Below are 17163 nucleotides of genomic sequence, written 5' to 3'. Positions count from 1 at the left end.
TAATTTGTAGCCCATATTTTGTGAATTGTTTACTATTTGCAATTCGAGTTGCGTTTACTGCCACTGTACTGTATAGCACTCGGCTTTCAAGTCAAAGTGAAAAAAATATTGCTCCAATCTTAAATCAAGACTAAAATATGCACAGATGTGAATATTTATGTGAGTAAATGTCAAAATTTGTCCTGTCACCTGGTACTTGGAAATAGTTTAACATTAAGCTAGCAGACTGACATGCTAAGCTATGTGGATGTCGAACATTCACAAGTTCTATTTTTTTGTTTTGTTTTATGTGTAGTTTGATGGTAAAATCGAATTTGGGGATATACTAACCCTTTCTTTCCATTCCACATGATTCTTGCAGTTTTTTTCGCCAAGGGATGGCACACCGCTGCTAGCGTGATAACAAAGTGGTCGTGCCACGTTGAATATGGCATCTCAAGAGATTTTGTGGACATTTTAATGAGCCAAACCACTTATGTGTCATCCTATTTTGAAGGTTCCAATGTATGACGATAATTATAAAACGGTCTTTTTTATTCAAACTGTCAGTGCATGACAAGAAAACGACTAGCTTACTGGAGGAGGGGCATTATTTTTAGTGAGGCAACAATCAATGAAATTGATTCTCTAAATGACACGATGTAAATGATTTTAATATCGCTAAAAGTGGACATTAACATCTACTAGCGATCTGTTTTGTCCACATTTTAAGTGCTTTTTATGTTGGACTGTCAAACAAAATATAATAACATCAAGACTACCAGAATTGATGATGTTGATCATCCCCAGCCTCATCACCAAACCAATAATAAACAAAAAACAAACAAACAAACAAAAACCTCACAAAACTTTGGACGACATTATGCAATACGCTGTAAAGTGGCTAACAAAAGTAGCGGCGTATTGTGGTGCCAGGGGTGCGGTGCCATCGAGAATTTCCATAACATTTATGGAAGGTGGGGGCTCTTGTAGGGGCCTCTACACTGCTCCATACCACCAGTGCAAGAGTAAATACACACCCACCTTATCCAAGGAGCCGTTGACACTTTTAATGTCGTTTTCATTCTAAGGTTGGGTAGGAACGATTTAGCACGGAGTCGGACAATGAAACATTAACGTTTGATTTATTGGTTATAAAATGTTACCGTCGAAAATGTGTGTTTGGGAAAATATGGTTGCAATTCACATTTGCAGTAAATAATTCACCCGTGGGCGGAACTGTTGTTATGAGTAGTGGTTTCCCGAAGGTGATACATAAAAATACGATAACACAGGTAACTAAACAATACAAACTGGAGCGCTTGAAGAATTCTTAACACTGAACAAATCTCATCTTGATGCCAGTGTTTGTCAACACTCAGAGATTCAGACGTTTAGTCGGTCTGCTTGATTCTTTTAATGAAAATAATGTGGTATAACCTCAGCTAACAAGGTTAGCTGCTAACATCCAACGGATACCGTCCGCTTCCACACTCCCACTCCCTCCATTACCGTAATCATCATGAGAAAATGTTTGATATAAAATCGTCATTTCAGATGTTAAGAAATAGTTTGTGGCTACCAGTGTCGTCTTGTCAGTGGAGATTTTGTCAAAATGGCTCTCTGAATGTTAAAGGTAGCCGACCCCCGCACTAGAAACATATACTTCGAATTAACGACATCAAGTGAGTTCCAATTGAGGAGCAAGCCATCCAAATCATCAAGAGTGGCTGCCGTGCAACATCATCCAGTGATTATCTTTTTTTTCTCCTCCGCTGTGTCACAACCGCACCCTTCATAGTTCTCACCCTCCTGTTAAGGGAGGCCGCCTCCTCCTTTCTCTACATGGGAACAAACTCCTGTCATTTCTCTTTCTCTGGCTACACCGCTGTGTCACCATTCTTCTTTTCTTCCAGCTCGAGATGGGTGGAGGACACACACGGGCAAGAGTTAATAAGACCCCCTGAGAGTTTCGCAGCAGCAGGGTAGTGTGTATGCGTGTATGTGTGTGTGTGTGTTATCTGTCTAGCGAGGGGAAACAATGGCATTGCCAACAATGTCTTCACAAAGACCCAAAAAAGTATCAACACCTCATCAAACATCACTGAAGCGTTCTTGCGCAACACTGAACTAAAGATAGTGAATCACTGTTTATGCGTTGTTAATCACACACAAAACAACACGATTTTCGTGTCAGGTGCGAAACAACTGCCAAGCACGACATGAGATGTTTAGCATTAGGGTTACAGTAGGAGGGAGTCCTTTAAGGTCCCGAAGGGTACAATTTGGAATAATTACGGCCCGAGCGTGGGGTGAAAATTGCTTGCTTTCTTAAGAGAGGTAAATTAGGTAAACACACAGGAAAGCTGCTATTTTGGTTTCAAGAGGTTATTTTGCGGTCACGTTAACCATTTAAAAGAATCCTTCAGAAAAAAGGACTTGTGCTGGAGATTTTTTGCTGGATCTACTTGGAACTTAACCCATGGATTTCCGCAGGTATCAGCAAATCTAATTTCCTTGATAGGAACAGTAGGTGCTTCTTTTCAAATTAAGAGCAAATTAAATGGAACCGGGAGCATCTTTTCGCTAAATTGTTATAGGGACTTCTCTGCCAAAAAAATTGCACGTCTTTCATCGTCATTAGTGACGCAAAATAATGATGTATTACTATTTATCTTCTGGAGTTGTTGAATAAGATACTACAAATGTTGTTGTTGCACAGTACACTGTTTTTAAGTGTGTTTCTATGCACTTAATGAGGCCTCCAGCTCATCTCCATCAGAAGGCTTTCATTGATACAGTAGCGCTCATCACTCTGCATCCTCCTTTTCTTCCTATTCTCCCATCCGTATCCGTGTCATTCCTGGCATTCCGGCATGTCAGCGCTCAATCGGACCGGGGAGACATGTCGGCCGTGACATCTCCGCAACAGAGCCAATCCACCCGTTCATTTTTTATTCGGTAGCAGACTACATCTTGGACTGGTTGCCAGTCAATTACAAGGCACATACATATTAAAAACCTCGTGCGGTATTTTGACCATTTTTTGGACATTTTCTTCCACATCATTCTAGTAGTATTTGAGCCAAGGTATGGAGCACTCCTGGTAGAAAGATTACTAAGTGGTCATGCTGTGTTGACCTTTGACGTGTTGCCACGATCTGGGTGAAATTTCAGCTCCCTCGCGTCTTTTATAAATTGCTTTCCCTTTGATGTGAAACGCCTTTGATGTAAAGATCAAAAGATTGGACAAAATTTACAGTACAGAATGTGGTGTTTTGTCTGTTCTTTTGATCACTTAGTTAACCCTTGTGCACATATTTGCAAACGATACACATTGCATTTTTTGTCCTAATTTTGTAAATGTTTTCAAAGGTGTATTAGTTAAAGTTATTTAGGAATATTTTTCATCTTCAACCACTCAAATTGTTCAGTGGCATCAGTTCCATACACAGATCCATACATATGTAGGTTACATTTATTATTATCCACAAAAAAACAAATGGAAAATGGTCTGGTTTGTCTTTGTCCTCTGTTTTTGTCAGCGAATTTTCTGTTCGCTGACATAGTTTGGCCGCCGTTCCACAGAATGTTGCAAAAATCGCAGGAAAATTAATGTCATGAATCCTATTAAAATGCATCTAAAAAATTGTAATTATAATGGTTTTATATGGTCCAAAATTTGGACAATGATTATTTTTGTACACAAAATCTCGCATGTCCAGCTGGAATCACATTGAAATGTTGGAATTGTTGCACTTTGAAATTTTACATGTTTTAATCATCTACTGGAAATGTTTTTAGTGTTTTTCCCATTGATAATTTTCTGATATCATAAATACTGCCCAAGGGTTAAACCAGACTTGTGAGCCACGTCAAATATCATTTTTACTTTATGCCGTTGAACCCTCAAACGTAAATGGATGTCCGCAAATGTCCCCCGGACTACAGTTTGGACACCTTTGGAATACACAAACACACACATGTATCACTAACACAATCAGCTCTTCAGAGCAGAGCATAGCTAATCAAAACCATGCAAATAACTAAACAAATTCAAAGGCGAGAGCAGTCACGGCGCAGCATCTGGTTAAGCCCGTCAAGCAGGTTACAAGCTCTTCCAGATGTTTCAAACAGGACTCTATTGTCAAAGGAGACTCCACTCCTAGTGACCACCTACACTCACGTGTTCTTCAGAAATCCATCTCCCCAAAGAGGCCATTTATGTGGGACTTCATTCCAGGAACGAAAGTCAGCGATGTGAAATACTACATCGCCAATGGCCTGCTTGAACATAATGCAGCAGCCATTTTTTGGACAGTGGAGATAACTGGAGGCTTCAGGGCACACACATGTTTACAGAGAGAAAAAAGTATGATAATGTTTGTCAAAGATCTGAGTCCTTTGAACGACTCTTTATTGTGAACGGTGGGAAACAAGTGTTTCTAAAGAGCCGTTCATCCCTCCTATGGCCTTTATCTTAGCATATTAGCATACATAGCATAAATTGTTGGTCTTCTAAGCTCTGGTACGGAAAAAAAAAAACCACACAGGGCCAAGTGGAGAGGGAAGGAAGGGTAGGGCAGAGGTGGAGCGGAGGAGCTGCTGAGGCAGTTGTGAAGACATTAGTGGCACACAGACCAAAATTTACTGAAATGATAGTTTTTGTCAAAACATTTCAGAGGTAGTGTACACACAAATGCTGGCTAGCAAGTGTGTAAAGTGTTCGATGTGTTTATATTTCCTAATGTTCGAAAGGAATTAAGAACTTATTGAATGTTCACATTTTTAGACTTTTCCATATGTCTAAATCAAGGGTGTCAAACTGATTTTTATCGTGGGACACATTGTACTCATAGTGTCTGTTAGAGGGCCGGAATCAATCTAAAAATAGTCTAAAAAAGCTTCAATTTTAACGTACCCTTTTAATTTCTCTAAAAACCTGAAAACTTAGGAATTAAAAATAAAAAAACATGTGTCTAATAAACACCGTTTTTGCTGGTTTACGTCTTTACCTAGTTTTGAAAACATAGGCCAATAAAAACTGTTCAGAAGATAGATCGGGAACAGAAAATGGTTATTTTTGAAGACAATCTGCAAGTTTAGCTAGAAACTTCAAATCAACTCAGCATTTGGCGGGCCACATAAAATGATGTGGCGGGCCGGTTCTGGCCCCCGGGCCTTGAGTTTGACAGCAGTGGTCTAAATGAAGCCATGTTTAGCCCAATTCCCAACAACAACAACATATTCAATCCCAGGTACTAATTTAATTTTTTTCAAATATTAGGGTAAACGAGGGCAACTAGTTAGTTTTTAGTATAATAAATACATAAACAAATGTATATATAAATGTATTGATTTTTTTTTTTAAGCCAGTTCCTTGATCGACTCTTTTAATGAACTGTTTGTGAATGAACAGTTTCTTTTAAAGTCTCATCACAAGAAAAATACCTTACATTCAACATTCACATTCTTTGGAATTTCTCAGCAGTGGCCTTGGTTCTTTACGGGTACACACACACACACACACCTACACACACACAGATGTGTGTCCACTGTAGGTGTGCAGCACACATACATATACATGGAGCACCTCTGGGCATCCTTCAGTGCTTGACAGCTGCACAGTAGAAAGTCTACATTTCAGGAACATTCTCATTTTTCCAAGCAGATTTTTTTTTTCATATAAATCTCTCTATTAAGCAATATGATGACCAATAAGTCATGAGTGGTATTAACAATAGATGATGCATCAAGCAGCCGCAGGCAACATGAGATCATCAGCCAGTTCATGATCGAGATAATGTTTGTATATTACATTCATGGGGATACAAACGATCCTTCTTGGAACTATGGCGAGACACCTGGATATAAACTGGAGCACGGGAAGGTTACATGTCAATCTGTGGCCTGGAAGCTGTCTCGGCTGGTTTTTAGGAGACTCCCTGGAATGGTCGCCGGGCTATATGTTGGAGCAACAACCTGACACATTGTGGATCAAGAGGCTGCACCGTGTGACATTTGCATATCAAGATGTAAGCTGGAGACTTTCGGCTGACTTTGGGTGGGAGGCAGAAGACACCCTGGACTGGTCGTCATCAAATTGCACAACCAGAAAGCTGTGTAAATGGCTTTGTGGGTTTAAAGAATGGTACACAGGACAGTTACATGTCTGCAATGCATGTACAGTATCCTTTAGTGTTTGCATCTGACTTTGGCTGAAAGGTGGGAGACACCCTGGATTGGTCGCCCTCAGACTGCAGGTAAGTGTTGGCATAACAACCTGGACAAGAGGTCTTTTGAGATTGGAACACTGAACATCTCAGTTGACTTTAGGTGAGAGACAGGAAACACCCATGATTGGTCGCCAATCAATTGACGGCTGTTTAGTAGCAACAACCGGATACCTAGACATTTTGGGTGTAGAGGCAGAACCACAGGACAGCTGCAAGTCTGAACGTGTCCCAGGTTGTGGCTGGGAGATGGGAGACACCCTGGACTGGTCGCCAGTAGATTACATACTACTGAATGTGTTGGCATAACAACATCAGGCATTTGGTCATGTAGCCTTGTGGGTTTTGAGGCTGGTACACAAGACAGCTAGATGTCTGTATGCAAACTTGAGCCTATCCAGCCAGGTGTGAGGTTGACCCCCCTGGACCGGTCGCCAATCATTCATGGTCTACTGTAAGAAGTTGGCATAACAACCGGGCAGCTGGAAATTTGGCTTCTGAGACGGAACCCAGAACAATTACATTTCTAATATGGATGGAGTTTATCCCGGGTGACCGAGTGAAAGGTGGTACACCTTAGACTGGTCGCCATCAGATTGCAGGCTACAGAAGGTTGATATAACAACAGGGCACCTGGTCATGAAGCCTTGTGGTTCTTCAAACTGGATCATAAGACAGTTACATGTCTAACATCGATGGAACGGAGCTCAGCTGACTGTAGGAGCGGTAGGACACACCCTGGATTGATCGCCACCAACTTTCATGATACATTATCTGTTGGCATAAAAGCCACACACCTAGACAGCTGGCCTTGTGGCTTTTGAGAGACGTAACACATAGACTATCCTCGCTAACTTTGGGCAAGAGAAAGAATGCGCCCTGGAATGGTCGCCAGTCAATCACATGGCAAATGCAGATGAACTAAAATTCACCTACATGGACAATTTAAACTCTGTAATGAACCCTAAACGCACGTTTTTAAAATGTGGATGACAGATTATTTGGGGATTGCAAACAACATGAGAAAACATGCAAGCTCCACCCCAAGAATTCCAGTCAAGATTCGAACCGTGCACCACAAAACTGTAAAGCACATCCAAACATCGAGGAGATGCCAGGAACGCAAACCCGTAAACCCACCCAAAAAAAATACACTGATGAAGTAATCAGTGGGTATGTTGGAACCTCATTAGATCATAATAGTGTCGAATAGGTCGATTAACTGACCACTATGGTCTAGTAGATTTCCTAGGCAGAAAATGTGCATTTAAAAAATGTGGATGAGAAATGTGTTTGATTAAAAAAAAACCTAGAAAGCAATCCTCGTGGATGCAGTAAAAGCAGAATTAGTGCGGTTCTCCGAGTACGAACAACAGGTGGGCAGAGCGCCTCACAAGCACAAGCACAAAACCGGATAATTCAAAGAAAACAATAACGTGCAAATGCGAACCGAAACAAAAGTCGAAAGTCATGTGGCGTGCTGGAAATAGCGCTTAATCGGCGGCTTACCTGCGGTTGCATGACGAGCGCGACGAGGAAGATCAGAAGCCGCGGCAGGTGGAGGCTCCCCGGGTGCGCGGCGGGCTCCGGCCGATTTGCGCCTTCCATCCCGGCGTCGGAGCTGTCGATGCCGCCCACCCCCACCACTCCTTCTCCGAAACGAAGCTTCGACACCCCCTTCTGGTTCCCGCTTACTTCATCCCTGCTTTAATTGGCACCCATCGCGGGTCCACCTGCGCCCCTCCTGAAAGGTGAGCGTCCGTAAACGCACCACCGGAGCGTGGCTGCGCGTTCTCCTTCCTCTTTTAAGCGGCTTTAAAGGTCCAATCTGGCGGCGAGCTGGACTTGAACTCTCATCCCAATTAGGTCACTCTCCCTCTCTCTTCAAGGCTGGTCAATCAAGCCCCGAAGCAATCGAACATCTTTTCGATTCTAGCCCATTTTTTTGGTTGCGGCTTGGCCTAAAGTTTTTTGTCCTCCTTTTGTGCGCGTTTCATGCAAAAAAAAAAGAAAAAAAGAGCGGCTGGTCATTTGTCAAGCGCACACGGAGCCTGGCGGCGAGTCAATGTGGGAGACAATGAGAGAGAGAAAGAAAAAAAAGAGGGAGAGGGGAGAGAAGAGCGCACGGAGGGTGTGTCCTGAAGCAGGGACGATCCGTCTTTCAACGCCGGTCCGGAAGATTCCCAGCTCTGACAAAAGCTCCACTTTCTCTCCCGTTACTGTCTAACTTTGCTTCATTGCGAGTCTCGGTCCAGATTATCCACGCGTAAAATCTTTACGCAATCCTCTGCTTGCCTCCGTTTGTTGTCCTTTGACATGAAAAGCTTCGCCTTTGTGCCAATTAGCAAACAGGGCCGGGGATTTACACCGGCTGGACACCGGGGGCCCCATGTGTTCCCCCCCCCCCCCCCCCCCCCCCCCCCCCAATCAATTCATTTAGAAGATGAAACAATTCATTCGATGTATTTTAGTGTGACCCCTTTTGCTGCCACTCTAATCTAATGCAGTGCTTCTCAATCTTCAATGATATCCCCCGAGGGAAATATTTTTCAGCCGAGTACCCCTGCAGCACAAATCATTTTTGGATTAAGAAATATGACAACAAAAGAGTGCTGTGCCATCCGTGTCAGATTGGATCGACTACGTTTCAAGTGGTATCTCTTGGTGTATTTTATTGAGCAATTACAGAAGATTTTTTTTTTTAATGTTTCAGGCACTTTTTTCAGTTTTAGACTAAGCTGTAACCCGTATAACCGCTGTAAAAAATAATGAAGGGTTGTTGAAAGTAGATGTATATAGTTCTTTTTCTTTTGTAATGTTAAAAAGGATACAGGTTTAGGTATACTTATACAATTTTTATGGTGTATAATCTTATTTATAGTCAGCACGTCAAGTAAGTGTGTATGTGTGTGTGTAGGGGGGGGGGGGGGGGGGGGGGATTTTTTCTTTCCTTGGCAAAATATCATTGAGAAGCACTGCCGTAGTTTGACAGTACGTTTATGGCGAGCAAGTTGCCATTATTCTACCGTAAAACAGTGGGGTAACATCATGTGTTTTATTTACAGCTTGTCTGTCATAAAATTGTTTTGCCACCAATAATGTACGTCGATACTAAACAAAATAGACATTTTGAAAAGGAGTCAGTAGAGTATAATTCAGAAAAGTGCATGATGTTCAAATCAATTTGTTCTTAATTTGAAAATTGTACCATTTCTGTACAATCATTCAATATCCCTCCACATGATTCCACAGTCTTAAATATCATTCAAAATTGTTCAATTATGTTCCATGATTCCAAAGCATTCCACATCATTCTTGATGAAATACATGTATTTTCTATATTTTAGGAGGTTGTACATGCCATGAAAAGCTTGCCAACTTTTAAGGTATTTGTGATTTTTTTTTTTTCCATGAATGTCTCATTGAATTGTGCAAGAGTTATGATCAGCTTGTGTGCATCTGTGCCTCATAAATCACGATTGATTATTTTCAGACACGCCATTATAGTATGAACGATCTCGGTCACAATACTACAATATTCTAACGCGTTCATTTTCTATAGCACCTCTGTGTGAGCTGCAGTTGACTTTGGACTCCTTATCACATTTATTTTTTTTTTAAGTATAATTTCACCTTGACAGTTACTATGGTTACAGGCCGCTATTGTTAGAAGTGCTGTTTTCTCATTATCGTCGCCATCCATGTAGTATGTTTGTCACTAACCGGTTTTGTCTCGCCAGCTCTCGTGCGGCTGGAGCTTCTCGCTTCAAATTTTCATGCATGTTATCGCCGTTGTTGGTGAAGCTGCTGATAGAGGCGTTGTCATCACTGGGGTGTTGCTGATGCTGATAGGACTGTTGTTGAGTCCATTGTTCTCTCGTTCTTTTCCTCCATCATCCCGGTTTGAGTTTTTTTTTTTTCTCCGTAGGGGGAAGTTCACACTATCTAGTTTCCTTTATGGCGTTTGGGGAGTCCAAAAAATATAAAACATAATTTCATTGGTCATTTGGAGCAGAGTATTCCAACCTTTGCCTTTTAATGCTGGACTATGTTTCTTTTCAAATTAAGAGCAGATCAATTGGCACAAGAAGCAACTTCTAGCTAAATTGTTAAAATGACTTGTTTGCAAACTGTAGTATGCCTTTATTATGTTGCGATATGTAGATATTTTTTTTTCAAATTTCAATTATTTTGGAGTCATATATATATATATATATATATATATATATATATATATATATATATATATATATATATATATATATATATATATATACACATACACACACACACACACTTTTGGATTGAATGAGTTACTGTGCTCTCAATTCGAAATGTGTTTGTCACTATACATTGCTGGTAAAGATAGATGATAGTTGTAGTAGGCAAAAAAAATATATATATATTTGGTCCAAAAATGATTCATTATAAAGAATGTGCATTTGTTCATCTATTCATGCCTGTGATCTATAGTAAGCAGCCGTTTGGAAAATGTTTGTTTGGTTGGGTGTTTAGCGTAAAATAATGTATTACCCCTGTCAGGCACTCACTGTGAAATCCAAGTGAAGCACATTCCACATCTGATAATCCCCCCAAATATGAACAGAGAGAAGACATAAATGTAAGAGGAAAATGATTTTCAGAATAAGTGGTCATGCACATGGCATATTTTTCACACGTGTCCACACAATGTACCTTCTTTATCCTCGATGGTGGTCTTGTTGCTCAAGAACTTCCCTGACAACCGCTGGCGTTTTCCTCGGCCCCCGGCGCTCGCCGTTGACCCCCCCAACCCCCCGGCAACAGAACAGAGAGGACCCTTGAGGAAGCGGGGGGCCTCGATTTGCATGGCGGGGCCGTGACCTCTGCGCCCAAGATGAATTCTTAACCAAGGCAAGCGAGAAAACGCCAATCGTGTGATCCCGAGCGTTCTGTAATTCACCTTAAAAAAGAAATATTGAATAAACCAGACTCTTTTGGAATAAAAACACCCTGACTAATTACAGATGAGGTTAAAAAATATTTTCAGCCACAAGATGGCAGCAAAGGACAACTTTGTCTGCTACATGAAGCTCCTCAACTCACTTCAGCTCCAAGATGCTAACAAATGACCACAGGGCTGTACAGCTTTACATGTTTTTGGATTATTATGCACTAAATGTAATTCTAGTAATAAAATAATCAATTCACGTAATAAAGTGTCAGTCTTTATGTACTAAAGTAGCAAAAGTAATGAATGAATGAAGTAATTGATTAGTTTAATGAATTAAGTACTAGAGAAATCGACTACTTCAGTATTTACAGATGCATACTCAACTAATCAATTATTTTAGGTTGTAAAAGTACTAAAGTACAAAAAGTAATTGATTACTACAAATGTATAAACTTTAGACTTTTAATGTCTATATTATAGATAACGTGTGCTTGCTTTGTTAATGTAAGGGTGTTTAATAGGTTTATGTAAAAAAAAAAAAAAATGGCCCTTACGTCTTCAATTTTTCTGAATGCGGCCCTCAAAGTAAAACATTTGGACAGCCCTTCTAAAAATGCAGTGTCATGAATAGTATACTTTTCTTTTCAAAATAGGAGCAAATCAATTGGAACAACTTATTGTGAATTTGTGGCAGGGCACCTGTGGCAAAAGCCTACATGTCTTGTCATTGGTGCATTCGTCAAAGAATTTTACGGTAGGTGAGCCAAAAATAAATATATTCCGGATTTGTCGCAAATTGACAGCCCATTTCCTAGAAGTTAAAAACAATAAAGCTAATTTAGACTATAGACTAGACTATGTCACGTTTTAAATGGAGTTGCAAATGAGTTTAACATACAGCTATATCAGAGATTTTGCTAGTTATGATGTTTGCTAGTGACTAGAGCAGGCGTGTTAAACATCTCTTTTTTTTTTTTAAATCAAGTACCGGTAATCTAAACCGCGTCCACCATCAAATGTTTTTTTTTCTTAACCCATTTTTGGGCCCTGACCCACCAGTTGAGAATCATGGATTTCGCTTAATAGTTCTTAAATACTTTTGTAGCGTTATCTCTAGGCATGTTTTATTCAGCAACTACTAAAATAGATCATGTAAAATCATTTATTATTGGCTGGTCTGCCGGAAAATTGTGTCAGGACTGACAAAGCACATCCGCATAAAACATATCAGTATTAAGACAGAATGTTTTGCAAGGGAGTCACTATGACATTGCAAAAAGTAGTTTCACTGCACATCAGTCTATTGTTCCAATTAATTTGCTCTCAATTTGAAAATAAAATTATACTGTTGCTGTGATGGCATTACAAAGCAATACATTAGGTGATACCTGCTGAAACTATTGAAATCTCACGTACCCCCCTAAAGCGCCATTACAGGGGTACTTGCACCCCCATTTGAGAACCGCTATATTAGATACACAAATATGCAGGAAAAATGGCGCTTGACTCTATTGTATATCAATTGCCGTAGTTTTGTGATGGTATCACATCTGTGCCATTTACAGCCAACATTCTCCAAATAGAGCTGCCCTTTACAAACAAGTGTATCAGAAAGGAAGCAGACAGAGATAGTCTGGAAAAAGGGCGGGGTTTAAAAAAAAATCAGCGAGGAGATCTCTACCGCTTTTTCTTTTTATTTGACTGCGAAGTGACGTCAACAGCCTCCCACACGCTCTTCGACAGATAAGTCGCCTTTTCAGCCCCTGCAACTATAAGAACACTGGTGAGTAGGAAGGCACTCGGCATGTTGCCAGGAGCATGCAATACACACACACACACACACACACACACACACACAAAGGGGGGTTTTCTGTCATAGCAGGGACATGCCATTGACATTATGCATTTCCTAGCCCCAAACTCAAATTTAATTATCAAAGTAGATTGTCCCACCCTAACCTATACCAAAATCCAATCAAAACTTACTCAAAAGTGAGTCTTGACACTCAAAAAAACGTCTGACCTTGAGGGTCCACACAAGTCCAACATGTCCCCACAAAGACAATTAAACCCAGGATTTGGTCCACACCTCGGAAAAAAACAGGATCGCTAACACACACACACACACACACACACACACACACAATTTTTACTAATCATAGGGGGACATGCTTTTGACATGATGCGTTTCCTAGGCTCTAAATCCAACTCAAACATATACACTAAAAGTAAGTCTCGGCAAGTCCACGAGGTCCCTACAAAGACAGTAAAATCCGGGATTTGGTCCACACCCTGTAGCAAAAACCTAAGGCACACACAAACACACACACACACGGCGCCCTGGTGGCTAAGGTCAGCGCTTTCTCAAGGCAAAATAAGGGAGTGTGGAAAGGCTTGGGAAAGTGACGCAAGAATGTGCATTTGTGCGAACACAGTCGAGGCCACCTAAAGACAATAACTCAGGGCACAGTTTAAGTCCACAAGGGGGGCGGGGGGGGCTCCTGTGTATGTGTGTGTACATACAGTGAGTGCAAATTAAGCCTAACTCGCACTCAATCCACTCAGTGTTTGCACCACATAATTACGCTGCACAATAAGCGAAGGCCAAGGAGGATACGCTGGGCAAACAGGAATTGTACACGTACTAATTGGCACACTACTGTGAGCACAAGTGGCTGTTAAACTTCATTAGGAGTTTGAATCAATACAAATTACTGTTGATTTTGTTTTTTTTTCTTAAAAACTTTCCAAGGGAAGGTTCAATCGTAAATTGCGGTTTTGTGGTTAAGGCTCATTACTTTGTATGAGGACTACGTATCCGAGCGTTCCGATATCATTTCGTAGTCTAACATCATCGCCAAATCACCCTCAAATCATCATAAATATTAAAAATGTGATCGTACTGACCAGATTTAAAGGGAAGTTGAGTCTCTTTACTCAAATATTCTTTGCTACTTACTGTTGACAAAATAAATAATTCACATGACAGTTGCTCAGGGCTCGGATAAATGACCAATCACAGATCACCAGGTTTTTTTTTTTTTTCCGTTTGATCATGTGATGTTAGCAGCTGAGCCATGATTGGTTGTTACCTGAGCTTTGCTCAACAATGGTGTCATTTTCAATTGACAGCAGGTGGCAAAATGGCCGCCCGGTGATAAGATTAAAAACTAACTTTTGCTGCTTGATTCACATCCCACACATGCAATTTTAACATCAATACAGCTTTTTAGACTAGTGGGGCGAGCAAAATGTCAAACTATTTTTTGGGGGTTGGTATTGGTTCCAGTTTTGTAAATTGGCAACATAATGAGATAGTGATTAAACGTAAATTTCTGTACAATGTTCAAATCCCAAATTTATCACCAGAGAAAAAAATAAATTTTGTATGACTATAACTTTTTTGCAAATTTTTTTGCTTACTATGAATCTAATGCCTACCTTCAGAGGGAGGTGGCCTCCTGTCACTCAACTCAATATCCGTGAAAACGGCGCCATCTGCTGGGCTTGAGAACACTCAATGATTAAACACGAGACAGTACATTTGAGAAAGTTTTTTTTTATTGTAAAAACAAATTAAAAATAATAATAATAAAAAGCTCCAGGTGTGATGTCTGATATTCCAGACGCTGGGTGCAATGCTTTTGCAAAAACTTTAAAGAAAAAAAAAAAAAAAAAACTAGTAACGACTGAAAAAAATGGGAAAGGGGGGGGTTGGAGAACCTTAGTTTGTGTGACCGCTACAAACACACCTGGTCATGGAAGTAGCAAAGCCGTGTTATTTCTTTGCGAAGGAGATCTTCATGGCATTGCTCTGCGTGATCTTGAAGCCTTGCAACGCCTCCCGTGCGGCGCCGGCCTGCACGTCGTTGTCAAACTCCACGAAGGCGATGTCGTGCCGGCCGGGGACCAGACGCACTTCCTTGAAGCCCGGGAATCTGCGGACCAAAAGACAGATGCTCCATATTTGCCATTTGGATTAAAAAACAAAAAACGCATGGGAGTTTTTACTGACTGGTTGAAGAGCATGGACAGCATGAGCTCGTTGGTCTCCTCGGGCAAGTTGGTGAGGAAAAGGATGTGGTTGGGAGGATTCTCTGAAATCTGGAAGAGGATTTGTCAAAAAAAATCTTAGGTGTATTTTAACAACGTTTGACTCATATGCCAATATTACGATTATGACTGTGCGATAACCATAAGCAAAAATATCATTGTATCGCGGTATTAAAATTACAGCTATTTCCCTCCAATGACCGCAATCTGTTTATAACATATATATGGTACTTAAATAAGCGATTTTCAAGAAAAAGACCTCTAGGTTTAAAAAAAAAAAAAAATGCCATCTGCAACTGCAGCGTGTAAGTAAACTCTGCAAGCAGCCAATCATATTCTGCTCTGTTTTAACATTTTTAACAAATACTGCAAAATAAAAAGACCTCATTACCATTTCTAGACAGTTTTACCGATTATTGAAACCTTGACTTTTTCACACTACGGTAACCCGTCAGCCTGGTTATCGTTCCATGCATAACGCCATTGTTTCTAAATATGACCCAGTGGACTTAAAATGTTATATTACATTGAAGATACAAATGACATGTCCTCCTAAAATGCCATTAAAATACCTGCTGGTGCATCTGCCCCTGCATCATCTGACCCATGCCACCAGGGGGCATCTGACCAGGTGCCATCCCTGGGGGCGGCATCATGCCTGGTGGGGGCATGTATGGCGGCTGTCCTTGCATGTGCATCATGCGGCCTCCTTGGTTCATCTGAGCCATGAACAGAGTAGATGATGGTTCTGTGATTAATTTCAGTAAACTATGGTAAAGCTTACAGATCATGAATATATCTTTGCGCATCTTACAGCCATGGCAGACTTCTTATTACTGCTCCCCTCCGGCTTCGCAGGCTTCTTTTTCTCCTTCTTACGATCGCGTTCCACATAAGTGCCTTTCATTTTGGCAATGATGTCTGAATCTGTATTGGCATACTGGATTCGCTGCAGAAACAATTGATCACCAAGATCATCATTTTTAGCAGGTACATGAGCTCAAAAAATTACCATTGCCAAGGACATACCATGGGTTTCTCATAGAAGGGAAATCCCTGCATGGATCTGAGAGCATTGGAGGCACTGTTAACTTCTTTAAAGATAACAAAAGCTTGACCCTTCATTTTCAAAGTGCGTGCCACTAAGATGTCCAAAATTTGGCCAAACTGTGAGAAGATGGCATATAAAGACTTCTTCAACTCTGGGGAAACAAAACAGAGACATCATTCATTCACAGTGCACACAAATGTAGATAATTATTCTTAAGAGTCCTACTGATTTTGATCATCTTTTTTGGTGAATACTTTAATAGAAAAACTATATAGCCTGGATAAAATCATCCCCAAGTAATATTGCAGAAAATGTTTAAAGTTTATAAAATAATCAATGAAAACCACTGTGTATTATTAGTCGACGGTACTCACCATCTTTCTTGATTTTCTCATTCAAGTTGTTGATATATATTGTGTGATTGAGCCGAACCTCTGTCGTGGCCATCTGGAAGTTCGAAAACAACACATTTTAAGTTGAACTTATTTGACAAAAAGGACAGAAAACTACACGCGACTTTTTGAACAGTTAGCATTAGCGACTACTATTCATTTGAACTGCGTGGAGTTAGCTTTAGCCACATAGCTAAACCTAAAAAAACATTATTACACGATAAACCTATATTCTGTTGCCCGGAATCATTCGAACCACTTTAAAAAGAACAAAATCAAGCATAGCCACTTGCGCCTCCAGCGAAATTAGTGACTTATACATAAAACACCGATTTAATGTAGCTGAGTTGTACGTACCTCGAACGCTGAATGAGACGCGGTTGAATCCCGTACTCAAATCTCGCGATAAAAGCAATTTTCTTCTTCGTCGTCTTTTTGTCAAACAGCTTGCTTATTGCCATCTCTAATCATTTCCAGATTGCATACTTTAAACAAGCGGTCGTATCTGCGAACTGAACTTAA

The 17163-nt window shown here is 40.6% G+C and overlaps 2 protein-coding genes and 1 long non-coding RNA gene across 3 annotated transcripts in view; 1 reads left to right on the top strand and 2 right to left on the bottom strand.

Moving 5' to 3' along the window:
- LOC148415591 (uncharacterized) overlaps positions 1-8409 on the bottom strand; it is a 39605-nt gene extending 31196 nt beyond the window's left edge. The window contains exon 1 of the mRNA XM_088427852.1: positions 7722-8409. Coding sequence (XP_088283978.1) covers positions 7722-7820 — 99 coding nt within the window. The 5' untranslated portion in view covers positions 7821-8409. The remainder of the gene's footprint in view (positions 1-7721) is intronic.
- Positions 7742-11324, top strand: LOC148415590 (uncharacterized). The gene is made up of 3 exons (XR_015867231.1): positions 7742-7963; positions 9560-9598; positions 10755-11324. It is a non-coding gene; the product is annotated as an uncharacterized LOC148415590 (long non-coding RNA).
- A 3364-nt stretch (positions 11325-14688) lies between these two features.
- snrpa (small nuclear ribonucleoprotein polypeptide A) lies at positions 14689-17128 on the bottom strand. The gene is made up of 7 exons (XM_088427550.1): positions 16999-17128; positions 16624-16696; positions 16228-16400; positions 16013-16147; positions 15771-15917; positions 15161-15249; positions 14689-15083 (listed from the first exon to the last, which is right to left on the bottom strand). Exons 2-7 carry the CDS (start codon positions 16694-16696, stop codon positions 14924-14926), a joined length of 777 nt encoding a protein of 258 aa, XP_088283676.1. The 5' UTR covers positions 16999-17128; the 3' UTR covers positions 14689-14923.
- Positions 17129-17163: the final 35 nt, after the last annotated feature.

Source organism: Hippichthys cyanospilos, chromosome 11 (genome assembly GCF_059441005.1).
Source record: "Hippichthys cyanospilos isolate Australia breed blue-spotted pipefish chromosome 11, RoL_Hcya_1.0, whole genome shotgun sequence".
NCBI lineage: Eukaryota > Metazoa > Chordata > Actinopteri > Syngnathiformes > Syngnathidae > Hippichthys > Hippichthys cyanospilos.
This window is presented reverse-complemented; position numbering and strand designations above follow the sequence as displayed.

What these genes read in the sequence shown, in the direction of transcription:
- snrpa (XM_088427550.1), bottom strand. Translation starts at nt 16,696, where the DNA reads ATGGCCACGACAGAGGTTCGGCTCAATCACACAATATATATCAACAAC. An exon ending in CCTTCTATGAGAAACCCATG is followed by an intron (nt 16,148 to 16,227) that starts GTATGTCCTTGG and finishes TTGTTTCTGCAG; the next exon opens with CGAATCCAGTATGCCAATAC. An exon ending in ATAAGAAGTCTGCCATGGCT is followed by an intron (nt 15,918 to 16,012) that starts GTAAGATGCGCA and finishes TTCATGGCTCAG; the next exon opens with ATGAACCAAGGAGGCCGCAT.